This window comes from Mobula birostris, chromosome 23, assembly GCF_030028105.1.
Source record: "Mobula birostris isolate sMobBir1 chromosome 23, sMobBir1.hap1, whole genome shotgun sequence".
NCBI classification, from domain to species: domain Eukaryota; kingdom Metazoa; phylum Chordata; class Chondrichthyes; order Myliobatiformes; family Myliobatidae; genus Mobula; species Mobula birostris.
The window spans coordinates 18,931,271-18,944,997 of record NC_092392.1 but is presented as its reverse complement, the minus strand read 5'-3'; the positions used below and the strand labels follow the sequence as shown (position 1 = coordinate 18,944,997).

The following is a 13,727-nucleotide window of genomic DNA, read 5'->3' as shown; positions in this document are numbered from 1 at the left end:
CCCTTCAATTTCTTTCTCTGGCTTCATCCCCCTCCCTTTCCAGTCCTGATAAAGGGTCTCAGCCCAAATATGACAATTGTTCATTCCTCTCCATGGATGCTGCCTGACCTGCTGAGTTCCTTCAGCATTTTGTGTGTGTTGCTTTGGATTTCCAGCATCTGCAGAATCTCTTGTGTTTGTATTTATCTGCATAGCAACTAAAAGAAAGGAAGTGTCTACTCGCTAAACAAAATAGGAATTCATTCCAGGAAAACTGCTTTGTGGATGAAATTGGAGATATAATCCTTAGAAAACCTCAGTTGTAAAGTTGAAAGAAAGCCAGAAAGCTATGTTGTTTTTTATCTGAAAGGGAAGGAAGTATTTAAAATTATTTCCTGAAGTTATTGTTAGTGCTGTCCTGATGTAGATTGGTGGCCTAGATTTCAATATTGATGCCTTCATGACAAAGATTTCAAATGGCCTAAATCTTTGCAATTGCGCGAATAAGAGGGACAGCAACTGCAGGAAGAATTAGACAGACTGAAGAAAAATATAAAAGTGATACACTTCGTTATGAGGAATTAAGAGAGACAAAATAAATTAATTACACTATTTCAGAGCGAGTGATCTGGAAGTATACAGTCGTGTCTTTGGGGGACAAGTTAAAAATGCTTTCAAAGTAGTATTTGAGGTCACTGGCTTTATGGATAAAGTGTGTTAGGACCCCTGGTATTGCAGATATGCTGCTGATAATTGGGTAGAGATTTCTTCAAACAAGTCTCAGTGAAGTCCATGAAAATGATTTGAAAGGCGTCAGGGTATGCCGTTTTGTGTTTACTGATAGCGGCACTAAAAATCAATGTGCTGCTCCATTGTGAAATCTCTTCAAGGTATCCCCACCCTAAAGGAGTCTAAATCTTTTCTTCAGTGAGAGTTCAGTAAGACCCTGTCTCACTACTCCCCCTCTGTGATCTCTGCTGATTTGGCAAGATGACACTGGTGAAACACTGCAATGCATTGTAAGCAGCTTCCAAAACTGCTAAATATGCTTCTCCCGAACCGCTCTCACTGTAATCTGCAGCCTGTAATTTCCCTTCAAATAATGTAGCTTTGAACCATCTTTGTGAACAAGCAATTTCATGATCTTTTGAAGGACTCAGTGAACTTAACTCCCAAGCATACAGATATAGCACCTTTAAACAGGCAAGATACATCAAGTCTGGACCAAACTTGAAACTACTGAATGATGCTCAGCAGCTGTGGCGGGCTTGACCGTTATCACTACCTACAAAGTGAAAGAAAGTGACATAGGAAACAACGTTTCACTCCCAGATAAACTCAATGCCTTTTATGCTTTCTTTGACCGTCAGAACATGGAGGTATCTTCATGAACTTTGACAGCCCCTGGTGACCCTGTGATCTCTGAGGCTGACATGAGAGCATCCTTCAGGAAGGTAAACCCACAGAAAGGATCTGGGCCAGCTGGGCTACCTAGTTAAGTACTAAAGACCTGTGCTGATCACTGGCAGAAGAGTTTACCGTTATCTTTAAACTCTCACTTCAGCAGTCTGAAGTACCCACCTGCATCAAAAGGCTTCAATTATACCTGTGCCTAAGAAGAACGTGGTAACCTGCCTCAATGACTATCATCTGGTAGCACTTACATCCACTGTGATGGAGTGTTTTTGAGAGGCTGGTGATAAAACACATTCCACAATATCTCAAATATCAACTCCTGCTTGAGAAGCAACTTGGATCCCTTTCAATTTGCCTATCATTACAACAGATCAACTGATGTCATTTCATTGCCTCTTCACTCAACCCTGGAACATCTGTACAAAGAAACAGCATACTTCAGAATGCTCTTCATTGACTACAGCTTGACATTCAATACTATCATTCTCTCCAAACTAATCAATAAGTTTCAACAACCTAAGCCACAATACCTCCTTGTGCAACAGGATCCTTGATTTTCTCCCTTGCAGACCCATCAGTTCAGATTGGCAACATCTCCTCTACGGTCACCATCAGCATAGGGGCACCAAAAGGCTCTGTACTTAGCCCCTGCTCTACTTGCTTTTGTGAGGATAAGCACAGCTCCAATGCCATATTTAAGTTTGCTGATGACGCCACTGTTGTTGGCCAAAGCTAAGGTGGTGATGAATCAGCGTATGGGAGGAAGACTGAAAATCTGGCCGAGGTGCCACAACAACAACTTCTTACTCAATATCAGCAAGATCAAGGGGCAGATTATTGACTTTAGGAGGAGGAAACTGGAGTCTGTAAACCAACCTTCATTGGAAGATCAGAGGTGGAGAGGGATAGCATCCTTAAATTCTTCACTGTTATCATATCAGAAGATCCGTCTTGGGCCCAGCACCTAAACGCCATTACAAAGAAAGTACAGCAGCACCTCTACTTCCCGAGAAGTTTGTGAAGATTTGGCATGTCACCTAAAACTTTGAAAAACTTCCATAGATGTGCGGTGGGAAGTATATTGACTGTTGCATCATGGCCTGGTATGGAAAAGCCTTCCAAAAAAATAGCAGATACAGCCCAGTCCATCTCTAGAAAGCCCTCTCCATCATTGAACACATCTACACAGAGAAGGAAAGCAGCATCCATCATCAAGGTCTCCCCACCAGTCAGGTCATGCTCTCTTCTCACTGCTCCCAGCAGGAAGAAGGTACGGGAGCCTCGGGACCCACCCCACCAGGATCAGGAACAGTCGATGTTCAGGAACCTCAGCCGTCGGGCTCTTGAACCGGGAGGATAACTTCTCTCAGCTTCACTTGCCCATCAGTGAAGTGTTCCCACAACCTACGGACTCACTTTCAAGGACGTTACAACCAATTTTCTTGATATTAATTGCTTACTGATTCATTATGCTATTTTGTTTTTTAAAATCATTTTGTAATTACAGTTTGTTGTCTTTTGCATATTAGTTGTTGTCCGTCCTGTCGGGGGCTATTCATTGATTCTGTTGTGTTTCTTGTATTTGCTCTGAATGCCCACAAGTAAATGAATCTCAGGGTGGTACAGCATATGGTAACATATGCATAGTATGTTAAAAAACTTATTTTAAACTTTGAACTCCAACTCTTCAGCCATGTGCTCACCCAGACTCATTAACACAGCCACGTGTCCTTTCTGAAATGCAATTATCACCTGCCAACTTGAACTCTTTTCCCTCCCTCCCACCTTCTAATCTGGCTTATTCCCCCTTCCTTTCCAGTTCTGATGAAGCATCTCAACCTGAAACATTGACTGTTTATTCTTCTTCATTGACGCTGCCTGACTCCCTGAGTTCCTTCAGCATTTTGTGTGTGTTGCTCTGGATTTCCAACATCTCTTGCATTTATGCTTTCCATCCTTTAGCCTCAGTATTCTGTTCCAGAATGGGCCCCAATCTGTCAGAGAGTTTAATGTCCTTGGACAGAGTAAATAAAGATCATTTCCTCAAATTGTTATGTTGACAGACTGGAGAATATCGGGTTGTCCTCCTGAGAGCAGAGAGGGTTAAGGGAAGGTCATATAGTACTTGCAGTTTTTGAGTTACCACAGGGTTCCCTTCTCCAGATCTGTTTGCGACTAGGATTATTTTGGCTGGCTTTCTCCAGAGACTCGGAGACTGATGGGGTGACTCAAAATTAAATCATGGGAGACGTACAAAGAGTAGATGATCAAAGCCTGTTTGTCAGGGTGGAAATGCCAAATATAATAAGGTGGAGGTTTAAGGTGAGGGAGGGGGATGTTTAAAGCCTGATGAAGGGTCTTGGCCCACAATTTCAGCTGCTTATTCTTGCCAATGATGATGCCTGACCTGCTGAATTCCTCCAGCATTTTGTGTGTATTACTCTGCAGACTCTCTCATGTTTATGAAAGTTTAAATTTAGATAGATAGATTCTTTATTGATCCCAAAGCAAATTGTAGTGTCACAGTAGCATTACAAATGCACAGATATATAAATATTAGAAGAGAAGTAGAAAGAATAAAAAATAAGTTACCTCAAACAGTCTAATTGGGGGGGGGGGGGGGGTCATCACTTCCCCAGCTATAGGTTGGCTCATTATAGAGCCTAATGGCTGAGGGCAAGAATGATCTCACATAGCGCTCTTTATAGCAGCACAGTTGTCTTAGACTGTTGCTAAAAATGCTCCTCTGTTCAGCCAAGGTGGCATTCACAGGGTGAGAAACATTTTCCAGAATTGCCAGGATTTTCCATAAGGTCCTTTGTTCTATGGAATCACCCATGTTGATGCCATTGCCCCAGCACGCCACCACATACAAGATTGTACTGGCAACAACAGACTGGTAGAACATGTGAAGGAGAGGCTGCATACTCCATAGGACCTCAGTCTCCTCAGGAAGTAGAGGCAACTCTGGCCTTTTTTGTACACAGCCTCTGTGTTGGCGCTCCGCACAAGTCTGTCATCCAGGTGCACTCCCTGTGCAGGAGTTGTGCAGGGCAATGCTTTTTTTTCCGCAGAATTGTATGGGTCCGGGATGGGCTGCCAGGGGAGGTGGTGGAAGCAGATATGATAGTGAGTGAGGAGTGAACCAGCAGAGTGTGTGGGAGCCGATCATAGGGTGGTGACAGGAGAGCAAGTGGGGTGGGAAGAGCTGAGACCAGCGACTCCAGTGGCTCAGTGAATGAGTCTGCCCCGCACTCCCGGCTCTGCTCATCTCTACCCAGCCCCTCGAATGTTGTGGCGCGAGTTCGGGTGGGTAGAGGACATAGACAAAAATCGGAAGTGTCAAGGTCCTCATGCAAGATTCTCCAAAAGTTAACTTGTAGACTGAACCAGTAGTAAGGAAGGCAAATGCAATGTTATCATTCATTTTGAGAGGACGCGAACATAAAAGCGAGGACTATACAAGGCCTTGGACAGACCTCACAGAGAATTGTGAGCATTTTTGGGGCCCCTTATCTAAAAGATCTGATGGCATTGGAGAGAGTCTAGGGGAGGCTCCCAGGAATGAATGGGTTAATATTTGAGAAGCGTTTGATGGCTTCTGAGCCTGTACTCACTGGAATTTAGAAGAATGAGGAGGCATTTGATTGAAACCTATTGAAAACTGGAAGGTTTAGATAGAGTGGATGTGGAGATGATGGTTCCTGTCGTGGGGGAGTCTAGCACCAGAGGACATGACCTTAGAATAGAAGGGCATCCCTTGAGAACAGAGACAAGGAGCTATTTCTTTAGCTGAATTTGTGGAATTCATTGGCACAGACAGCTGGTCAGGCCAAGTCATGGGGTATATTTAAAGTGGCAGTTTATAGGCTCTTAATTAATAAGGGCTTGAAGGTCACAGAGAGAAGGCTGGAGAAGAGGGTTGAGAGGGAAAATTAATCGGCCGTGATGGAATGGCGAAACAGACTCAGTGAAACAAATGGCCTAATTCTGCTCCTATGTCTTATGGTCTTCTTTGCCCAATTCCCACCCATAGAAAGTGTGTGCAGCCCGCAGTAGCCATCAAATCCATCCTCATGTAACCTGTCGGTGTGCCAAACACTCATTGGTATGCACCGGGAATCTGTATGTTCAGCATTTGTAATTGAGGGAGGAACCTGAAAGAGTTTTGATAAAACATCAGTAAGGAGAAACTGCTTCCAATGGCAGCATAATGTGACTGATTTAAGCTGCATGGCAAAAGTGTCCCAAAATACTCCACCCCAATGTGCAGTGGAAGGAGATTCAACAGAAAACTCCCAAATGAGTTGGATAAATAGATGCAACACACATAAAAAATGCTGGTGAACGCAGCAGGCCAGGCAACATCTCTAGGAAGAGGTACAGTCGACGTTTTGGGCTGAGACCCTTCGTCAGGACTAACTGAAAGAAGAGCTAGTAAGAGATTTGAAAGTGGGAGGGGAAGGGGGAGATCCAAAATGACAGGAGAAGACAGGAGGGGGAGGGAAGGAGCCAAGAGCTGGACAGTTGATTGGCAAAAGAGGATATGACAGGATCATGGGACAGGAGGCCTAGGGAGAAAGAAAGGGGTAGGGGAGCCCAGAGGATGGGCAAGGAGTTATAGTGAGAGGGACAGAGGGAGAAAAAAAGAGAGAGAAAAAAATATTAATAATAAATAAATAAGGGTTGGGGTATGGAGGGGAGGTGGGGCATTAACGGAAGTTAGAGAAGTCAATGTTCATGCCATCAGGTTGGAGGCTACCCAGACAGAATGTAAAGTGTTGTTCCTCCAACCTGAGTGTGGCTTCATCTTGACAGTAGAGGAGGCCGTGGATAGACATATCAGAATGGGAATGGGACGTGGAATTAAAATGTGTGGCCACTGGGAGATCCTGCTTTCTCTGGTGGACAGAAGCGTAGGTCTTCAGTGAAATGGTCTCCCAGCCTGTGTCGGGTCTTGCCAATATATAGAAGGCCACATTGGGAGCACCGGACACAGTATATCACCCCAGCTGACTCACAGGTGAAGTGTCACCTCACCTGGAAGGACTATTCATCCCATCCCATCCTTTACTTATTTATTATTAATATTTTTCTCTCTCTCTTTTTTCTCCCTCTGTCCCTCTCACTATACTCCTTGCCCATCCTCTGGGCTCCCCTCCCCCTTTCTTTCTCCCTAGGCCTCCCGTCCCATGATCCTCTCCCTTCTCCAGCCTCTTATCCCTTTTGCCAATCACCTGTCCAGTTCTTGGCTCCATCCCTCCCCCTCCTGTCTTCTCCTATCATTTCAAATCTCCTCCTCCCCCTCCCACTTTCAAATCTCTTACTAGCTTTTCTTTCAGTTAGTCCTGACGAAGGGTCTCGGCCCAAAACGTCGACTGTACCTCTTCCTATAGATGCTGCCTGGCCTGCTGCGTTCACCAGCATTTTTTATGTGTGTTGCTTGAATTTCCAGCATCTGCAGATTTCCTCGTGTTTGCGTGGATAAATAGACAATAAGAGGAAGCTTCTGGGGAAAGTGCAAGCATAGATTACTTCAACAGAGAACTCAGGCTGGGACAGGACAGGACAAGTAGCCATACTCTGCTTGGGGATAGTCACAGATTCTCTGAATAGACTCCCCATCAATGAGACAGAGATGTGGCCTGTCCTGACTGGAGACCTGTCTGTGTATGTCAGTGGCTGGAAGGGTGGGAGAGTGGGAAAGCAACTTGTTTTGCTGTTGTTTATTTTCTTTTGTTTTATTCTGCTGTTGTCACTGCTTGTGTTGTTCCACTGAACATGGTGGGTATTCTGCAATGGCACTAGAATGTGTGGCAGCACCCATAGGCTGTGACCAGCACATTCTCAAGTTGTGTTACCTGTTAACACAAACGATGCATTTGACTGTATGTTTCAATGTATATGTGATAAATGAAACTGAATCTGAATAGAAAGGACGCGGAAGAGATTTACAAAGATGGTCCCAGGACTGGAAAACAGCAACCCTGTGGAAACGTTGGATAGGCTGGTGGATTCTTTAGAAGAGAAGAGGCTCAGTTCACGCTTCACTGGTCAGCCCAGGAAAATGAACAGCTGCTGTTTCAGGCCGAGACCCTTCATCAAGACTGGAAAGGAAGGAGGAAGAATCCAGAATAAAAGGGTAGAGGTGGACGAACTGCTGGGTGACGGGTGAGTCCGCATGGGAGGAGGAAGGCAAAAGGGTGAGGGATGGGAATGATGGATGGAAGAAGTGAAGGGCTGAAGAAGGAGGAATGTGATAGGAGAGGACAGCGAACCATGGAATAAAGGGAGGGAGGTGTAGAACCAGGAGGAAAATGAAGGAGAGGGGCAACTCGTGAGGGCAGGGGAGGGGAAAGGGAAGATAAAGGGGGCCAGAGAGATAAGGCAAGGCAAAGTGGGGGAAAGGGGGAACGGAGGGGAGTGGCGATGAGGAGTTAGAGACATAATTCAGATGTTTACAATGATTATGTTTATGGCAGACTAAGTGGGGAGGACATATTTCCTCATACCAGCACAGTCAAAATCGAGGAAGCAGACATCTTAAGTGATGGGTTGAAGGATTGGATGGGGGAGGGAGTGAGAGGAAATGTTCCCCATTCACTTAACCCACCCAACACAGAGGTGGCGGGGCTCTGAAACTCATAGCCTGAAAGGGTGGTGGAGACAGACCCGGAACCCCTTGTCACACTTGAGGTGTGCTTGGAAAGTCATGACCTGCAGGGTTACAGAACCGGAAGGATTAGGCAGTGAGGACTTTATGACCCAAGGAACAAAGAGAACCTGCCATTCAAAATCAGAAACACAATGGGCTGAATGGCCTCTTCCATAAATGGAACAATATATGCTGGCAGATTGGAATAGTTTAGAGGACATAATGGCTGGCAGACACTGTGGATCAAAGAGCCTGTTCCTTACTGTACTTTTCTACATTCCTCTACATTCCTGTGAATGGAGACCCACCAAAACACAGAGGTAACATCCCAGACAGTGTGGGTAACTCCATTTACAAAGCAGAATTTTCTGTGAAGAAATTGTGCTTTGATACTTAAAACAAGAAGCTTTGTTGAGAAATCTGATTTGATAATGATAATAACTTCTAGCAAAGGCAACAGAGAGCCAACTGAACATGCATCTCTGGTCAGAACCAGAAGCAGGGAGATTTAAACTGAGATTAGAGAAATAAGCAGGGTAAACTGTCATTTCATATCTGGCTGTTCAGTCTGTGCTGAGATTTTTCAGATGGGTTATGTAGGAGTAGATTGTTGACAAGGATTAAGGTTTAAACAGGCATAGTTGTTTTCAGAGCTATAGTTTTAAATAGTGTACAAAAGGCTATTCAGCCCAACTCTTCCATGTCGACCAAGGTAGTCCCTTTTGCCTGCATTTGGCCCATATATCACTGAGCGGTCAGCAGTGGAAAGGGTGAGCAGCTTCTAGTTCCTGGGTATCAACAGCTCTGAAGATCTATCCTAGGCCCAACATATTGGTGTAATAGACAATAGACAATTGACAATAGGTGCAGGAGTATGCCATTTGGCCCTTCGAGCCAGCACCGCCATTCACTGTGATCATGGCTGATCATCCACTATCAGTATCCGGTTCCTGCCTTATCCCCATAACCTTTGATTCCACTATCTATAAGAGCTCTATCCATCTCTTTCTTGAATGCATCCAGAGACTTGCCATCCACTGCCTTCTGGGGCAGAGCATTCCACATATCCATCGCTTTCTGGGTGAAAAAGTTTTTCCTCAACTCTGTTCTAAATGGCATACCCCTTATTCTTAAACTGTGGCCTCTGGTTCTGGACTCACCCATCAGCGGGAACATGCTTCCTGCCTCCAGTGTGTCCAATCCTTTAATAATCTTATATGTTTCAATCAGATCCCCGCTCATCCTTCTAAATTCCAGTGTATACAAGCCCAGTCACTCCAATCTTTCAACATATGACAATCCCGACATCCTGGGAATTAACCTTGTGAACCTACGCTGCACTCCCTCAATAGCAAGAATGTCCTTCCTCAAATTTGGAGACCAAAACTGCACACAATACTCCAGGTGTGGTCTCACCAGGGCCCTGTACAGCTGCAAAAGGACCTCTTTGCTCCTATACTCAATTCCCCTTGTTATGAAGGCCAGTATGCCATTAGCTTTCTTCACTGCCTGCTGTACCTGCATGCTTGCTTTCAGTGACTGATGTTCAAGAACACCTAGATCTCGTTGTACTTCCCCTTTTCCTAACTTGACTCCATTTAGATAATAATCTGCCTTCCTGTTCTTACCACCAAAGTGGATAACCTCACATTTATCCACATTAATCTGCATCTGCCATGCATCTGCCCACTCACCCAACCTGTCCAAGTCACCCTGCATTCTCATAACATCCTCCTCACATTTCACACTGCCACCCAGCTTTGTGTCATCTGCAAATTTGCTAATGCTACTTTTAATCCCTTCATCTAAATTGTTTATGTATATTGTAAACAGCTGCGGTCCCAGCACTGAACCCTGCGGTATCCCACTGGTCACTGCCTGCCATTCGAAAGGGACCCGTTAATCGCTGCTCTTTGTTTCCTGTCAGCCAGCCAATTTTCAATCCATGTCAGTACTCTGCCCCCAATACCATGTGCCCTAATTTTGCCCACTAATCTCCTATGTGGGATTTTATCAAAGGCTTTCTGAAAGTCCAGGTACACTACATCCACTGGCTCTCCCTTGTCCATTTTCATAGTTACATCCTCAAAAGATTCCAGAAGATTAGTCAAGCACGATTTCCCCTTCGTAAATCCATGCTGACTCGAACCTATCCTGTTACTGCTATCCAAATGTGTCGTAATTTCATCTTTTATAATTGACTCCAGCATCTTTCCCACCACTGACATCAGGCTAACCGGTCTATAATTCCCTGTTTTCTCTCTTCCTCCCTTCTTGAAGAGAGGGACAACATTAGCCACCCTCCAATCCACAGGAACTGACCCTGAATCTATAGAACATTGGAAAATGATTACCAATGTGTCCACAATTTCTAAAGCCACCTCCTTAAGTACCCTGGGATGCAGACCATCAGGTCCCAGGGATTTATCAGCCTTCAGACCCAACAGTCTATCCAACACCATTTCCTGCCCAATACAAATTTCCTACAGTTCATCCATTACCCTAGGTCCTTTGGCCACTATTATATCTGGCAGATTGTTTGTGTCTTCCCTAGTGAAGACAGATCCAAAGTACCTGTTCAACTCGTCTGCCATTTCCTTGTTCCCCATAATAAATTCACCCGTTTTTGTCTTCAAGGGCCCAATTTTGGTCTTAACTATTTTTTTTTCCCTTTTCACATACCTAAAGAAGCTTTTACTATCCTCCTTTATATTCTTGTCTAGTTTACCTTCGTACCTCATTTTTTCTCCGTGTATTGCTATTTTAGTTATCTTCTGTTGCAATTTAAAAGTTTCCCAATCCTCTGGCTTCCCACTCATCTTTGCTATGTTTTACTTCTCTTTTATTTTTATACTGTCCATTACTTCCCTTGTCAGCCACGGCCTCCCCTTACTCCCCTTAGGATCTTTCTTCCTCTTTGGAATGAACTGATCCTGCACCTTCTGCATTATTCCTAGAGATAATGTAATATTGAAGAAGGCACGCCAGCAGCTACTAGGAGTTTGAGGAGATTTGGTATGCCACCAAAGACTGGCAAATTTCTACAGATGGACTGTGCAGAGCATTCTGACTGATTGCATCACCTCTGGTACGGGGGCTCCAAGCGCAGGATTAGAAAAGGCTGCAGAGGCTCGTAGTCAGCCAGCTCCGTCATGGGCACTAGCCTCCCCAGCGTCCAGGATATCTTCAAAAGGTGATGCCTCAAGAAGGCAGCATCCATCATTGAGGACTATCACCAGTCGAGATGTGTCCTCTTCTCATTACTACCATCAGGAGGGAACACTCAATATTCTAGAACCAGCTTCTTCCCCTCTGTCATCAGATTTCTGAAACCCACTTTTTGCTCTGTCTTTTATATTTCTTATTGCAACTTTTTATGTAATTTATGCAATTTAAACATTCCAATTTTGTGCCTCGGACAACACTTTTGCCTTAAAGGAAATTTCACAAAATGCGTCAGTGATAATACATTTGAGTCTGATTGGGATATCCTTAAACCTAACCTTTCCTAACCACGTACCTCTCCAAGTGTCTTTTGAATGTTTTAGTTGTTTCTGCCCCTGCCATTTTTTCTGGTAGCTCATTCCATGTACACGCTCCCTGTGTGTGAAAAAAACCTCTCCCTCAGGTCCCGTTAAATCTCTCCCCGCTGTCACGTTAAACCCACAGGAAGGAAAATAGAATCACAGTATCAGTCATGTCACGGGGAACTGGGAGTTGATCCTTTTTCTAGGAGAGGCTAGACAGACTTAGATTGTTTTTTTCTGGAGCACTGTAAGCGTAAGTGGTGACTTGATATAACATTACGAGTGTGCATAGCGTAGATGGTTATAGTCTACTGTCGGTGAGGAAATGTCAAATCATAGAAAGCACAGCGTTAAGGCCTGCATTTCATGATGTACTGATGTGATGAAATTATCTGTATTGGCATGCAAAACAAAGTTTTTCACGGTTTCTCAGTACATGAGACAATAATAAACTATGTTAAGGTGAAAGGGTGAAAATTTAAGGGAGACTTGCTATAGAAGAGATTCTGAAAATCCCGTACAATGCCGGAGTAACACTCACACAATGCCAGAGGAACTCAGCAGGTTAGGCAGCGTCAATGGAGAGGAACAAACAGTCGACGTTTGGAGCGGAGAGAAAGGGGGGAAAGAATTTGGCCAGTTTTTTTAAAGCACACAGAGTCACGGGTGCCTGGAGTGGGCTGCTAGTGGAAGGTGGTAGAATCAGTTATAATAGCAAGAGGCACTGGACAGGCACATGAATGGGCAGGGAACAGAGGGACGTGGAGCACGTGCAAGCAGATGGGATTACTAGCTCGACATAATGGCTGGCACAGACACTGTGGGCCGAAGAGCCTGCTTCTAATCAGACCATCAGACATAGGAGCCCGTCGTGTCTGCTCCGCCATTCAACGTTCAAAGTAAATATATTATTAAAGTGCATATATGTCACCATATACTACACTACGATTCATTTTCTTGCGGCTATTCACAGTACATACAAAGAAGCACATCATGGATGATTTATTATCTCTCTCAACCCCATTTTCCTGCTTTCTCCCGCTAGCCTTTCACGCTCTTACTATTAAGACACTGTGCTGTACTGTTAAAAGTTCTAACAAGTTCATCCGTTCCCTTACATCTCGATATCTTTAACCCGATGTCCTCTGCAAGTATGTGTATCAACTATGAAACAACACAATGCCAAAGGTCTCATTTTAGATTTTTACACCAGAGAGCTTTTTACAGCATATTCTTTCTTTACCTGAGGAAGAAGAAGTAACTGTTGTTCTCCAGAACGGTGTGAGACTGGCAGGAGAAGTAACCCAAGCCCGTGAGGTTGAGCCGAGATCCGACGGGCACCTCCAGCATGCTCCCCCACGCCTGGTCACACAACGTCTCTATCTCAGCCGAGTAGAACAGACTGGCTTCGTACTGCCACGGCAGATAGTTGAATACGCTGTACATGTCCTGGTGAATAGCCAGAACCCGGGCATAGACTATAATCTCAGCCAGCTCTGCCCTGCAGCCCTCGCTGAGGGGTCTCCAGTCGGTGGGGAATTGACATGTTAGGGCTGGGGTTATCTTAAAACCTATAATAATTAGACCTAACACCGGTAAGATAATCATGATCTCACAGAATTGTTCTTATCTTGGCTAGTCAGTTCTTTTACAGCTTGTTTGATTACTATTTTCCTTCAAAATTAAAAATAATGTGAAAAATTACTGCTTGCAGGAAGCCGCGGAGATATCAAGTTGCCGGCTCAGCAGCTGAATACACAAATATATTGTTTAAAAAAACTTGAATGAAGTTGATATTTGAGGCTTGAGGAGAGGGAGTCTATTGTATCCCAGTCCGCAACCAATCAGCTTACCCTGAGGAAGGTGAGGACCAATCACGTTTTCCCACTGAGACAACCAATCAGCGGTTCCTGGGTGTTGTTAACCCGTTCCCTTGCAAACTTCCCTTGGGAATTAATTTTGCCGTCGATTTTAGAGTCGATACTGTACCACGTTGAACTACCAACCACTTCGCTTAAAAAGGTTAAAAAACAAAAAGGTTGTCTTAACCTTCGTGTCTGTGATGCTGCTGTAAACACGTTGTACCTGTACCTCACCCTACTTGTGTGCATGACAATAAACTCTTTCACTGTCGCACCCCGAACTCCAGA

At 44.5% G+C, this 13,727-nt stretch overlaps 1 protein-coding gene across 1 annotated transcript in view; it reads right to left on the bottom strand.

Annotated features, from left to right (window-relative positions):
* The window catches only part of ccdc3a (coiled-coil domain containing 3a), a 73,919-nt gene extending 60,568 nt beyond the window's left edge, over positions 1 to 13,351 (bottom strand). Inside the window, exon 1 of the mRNA XM_072241429.1 lies at positions 12,821 to 13,351. Within this exon, the coding sequence (XP_072097530.1) occupies positions 12,821 to 13,185 (365 nt within the window). The 5' untranslated portion in view covers positions 13,186 to 13,351. The remainder of the gene's footprint in view (positions 1 to 12,820) is intronic.
* Positions 13,352 to 13,727: the final 376 nt, after the last annotated feature.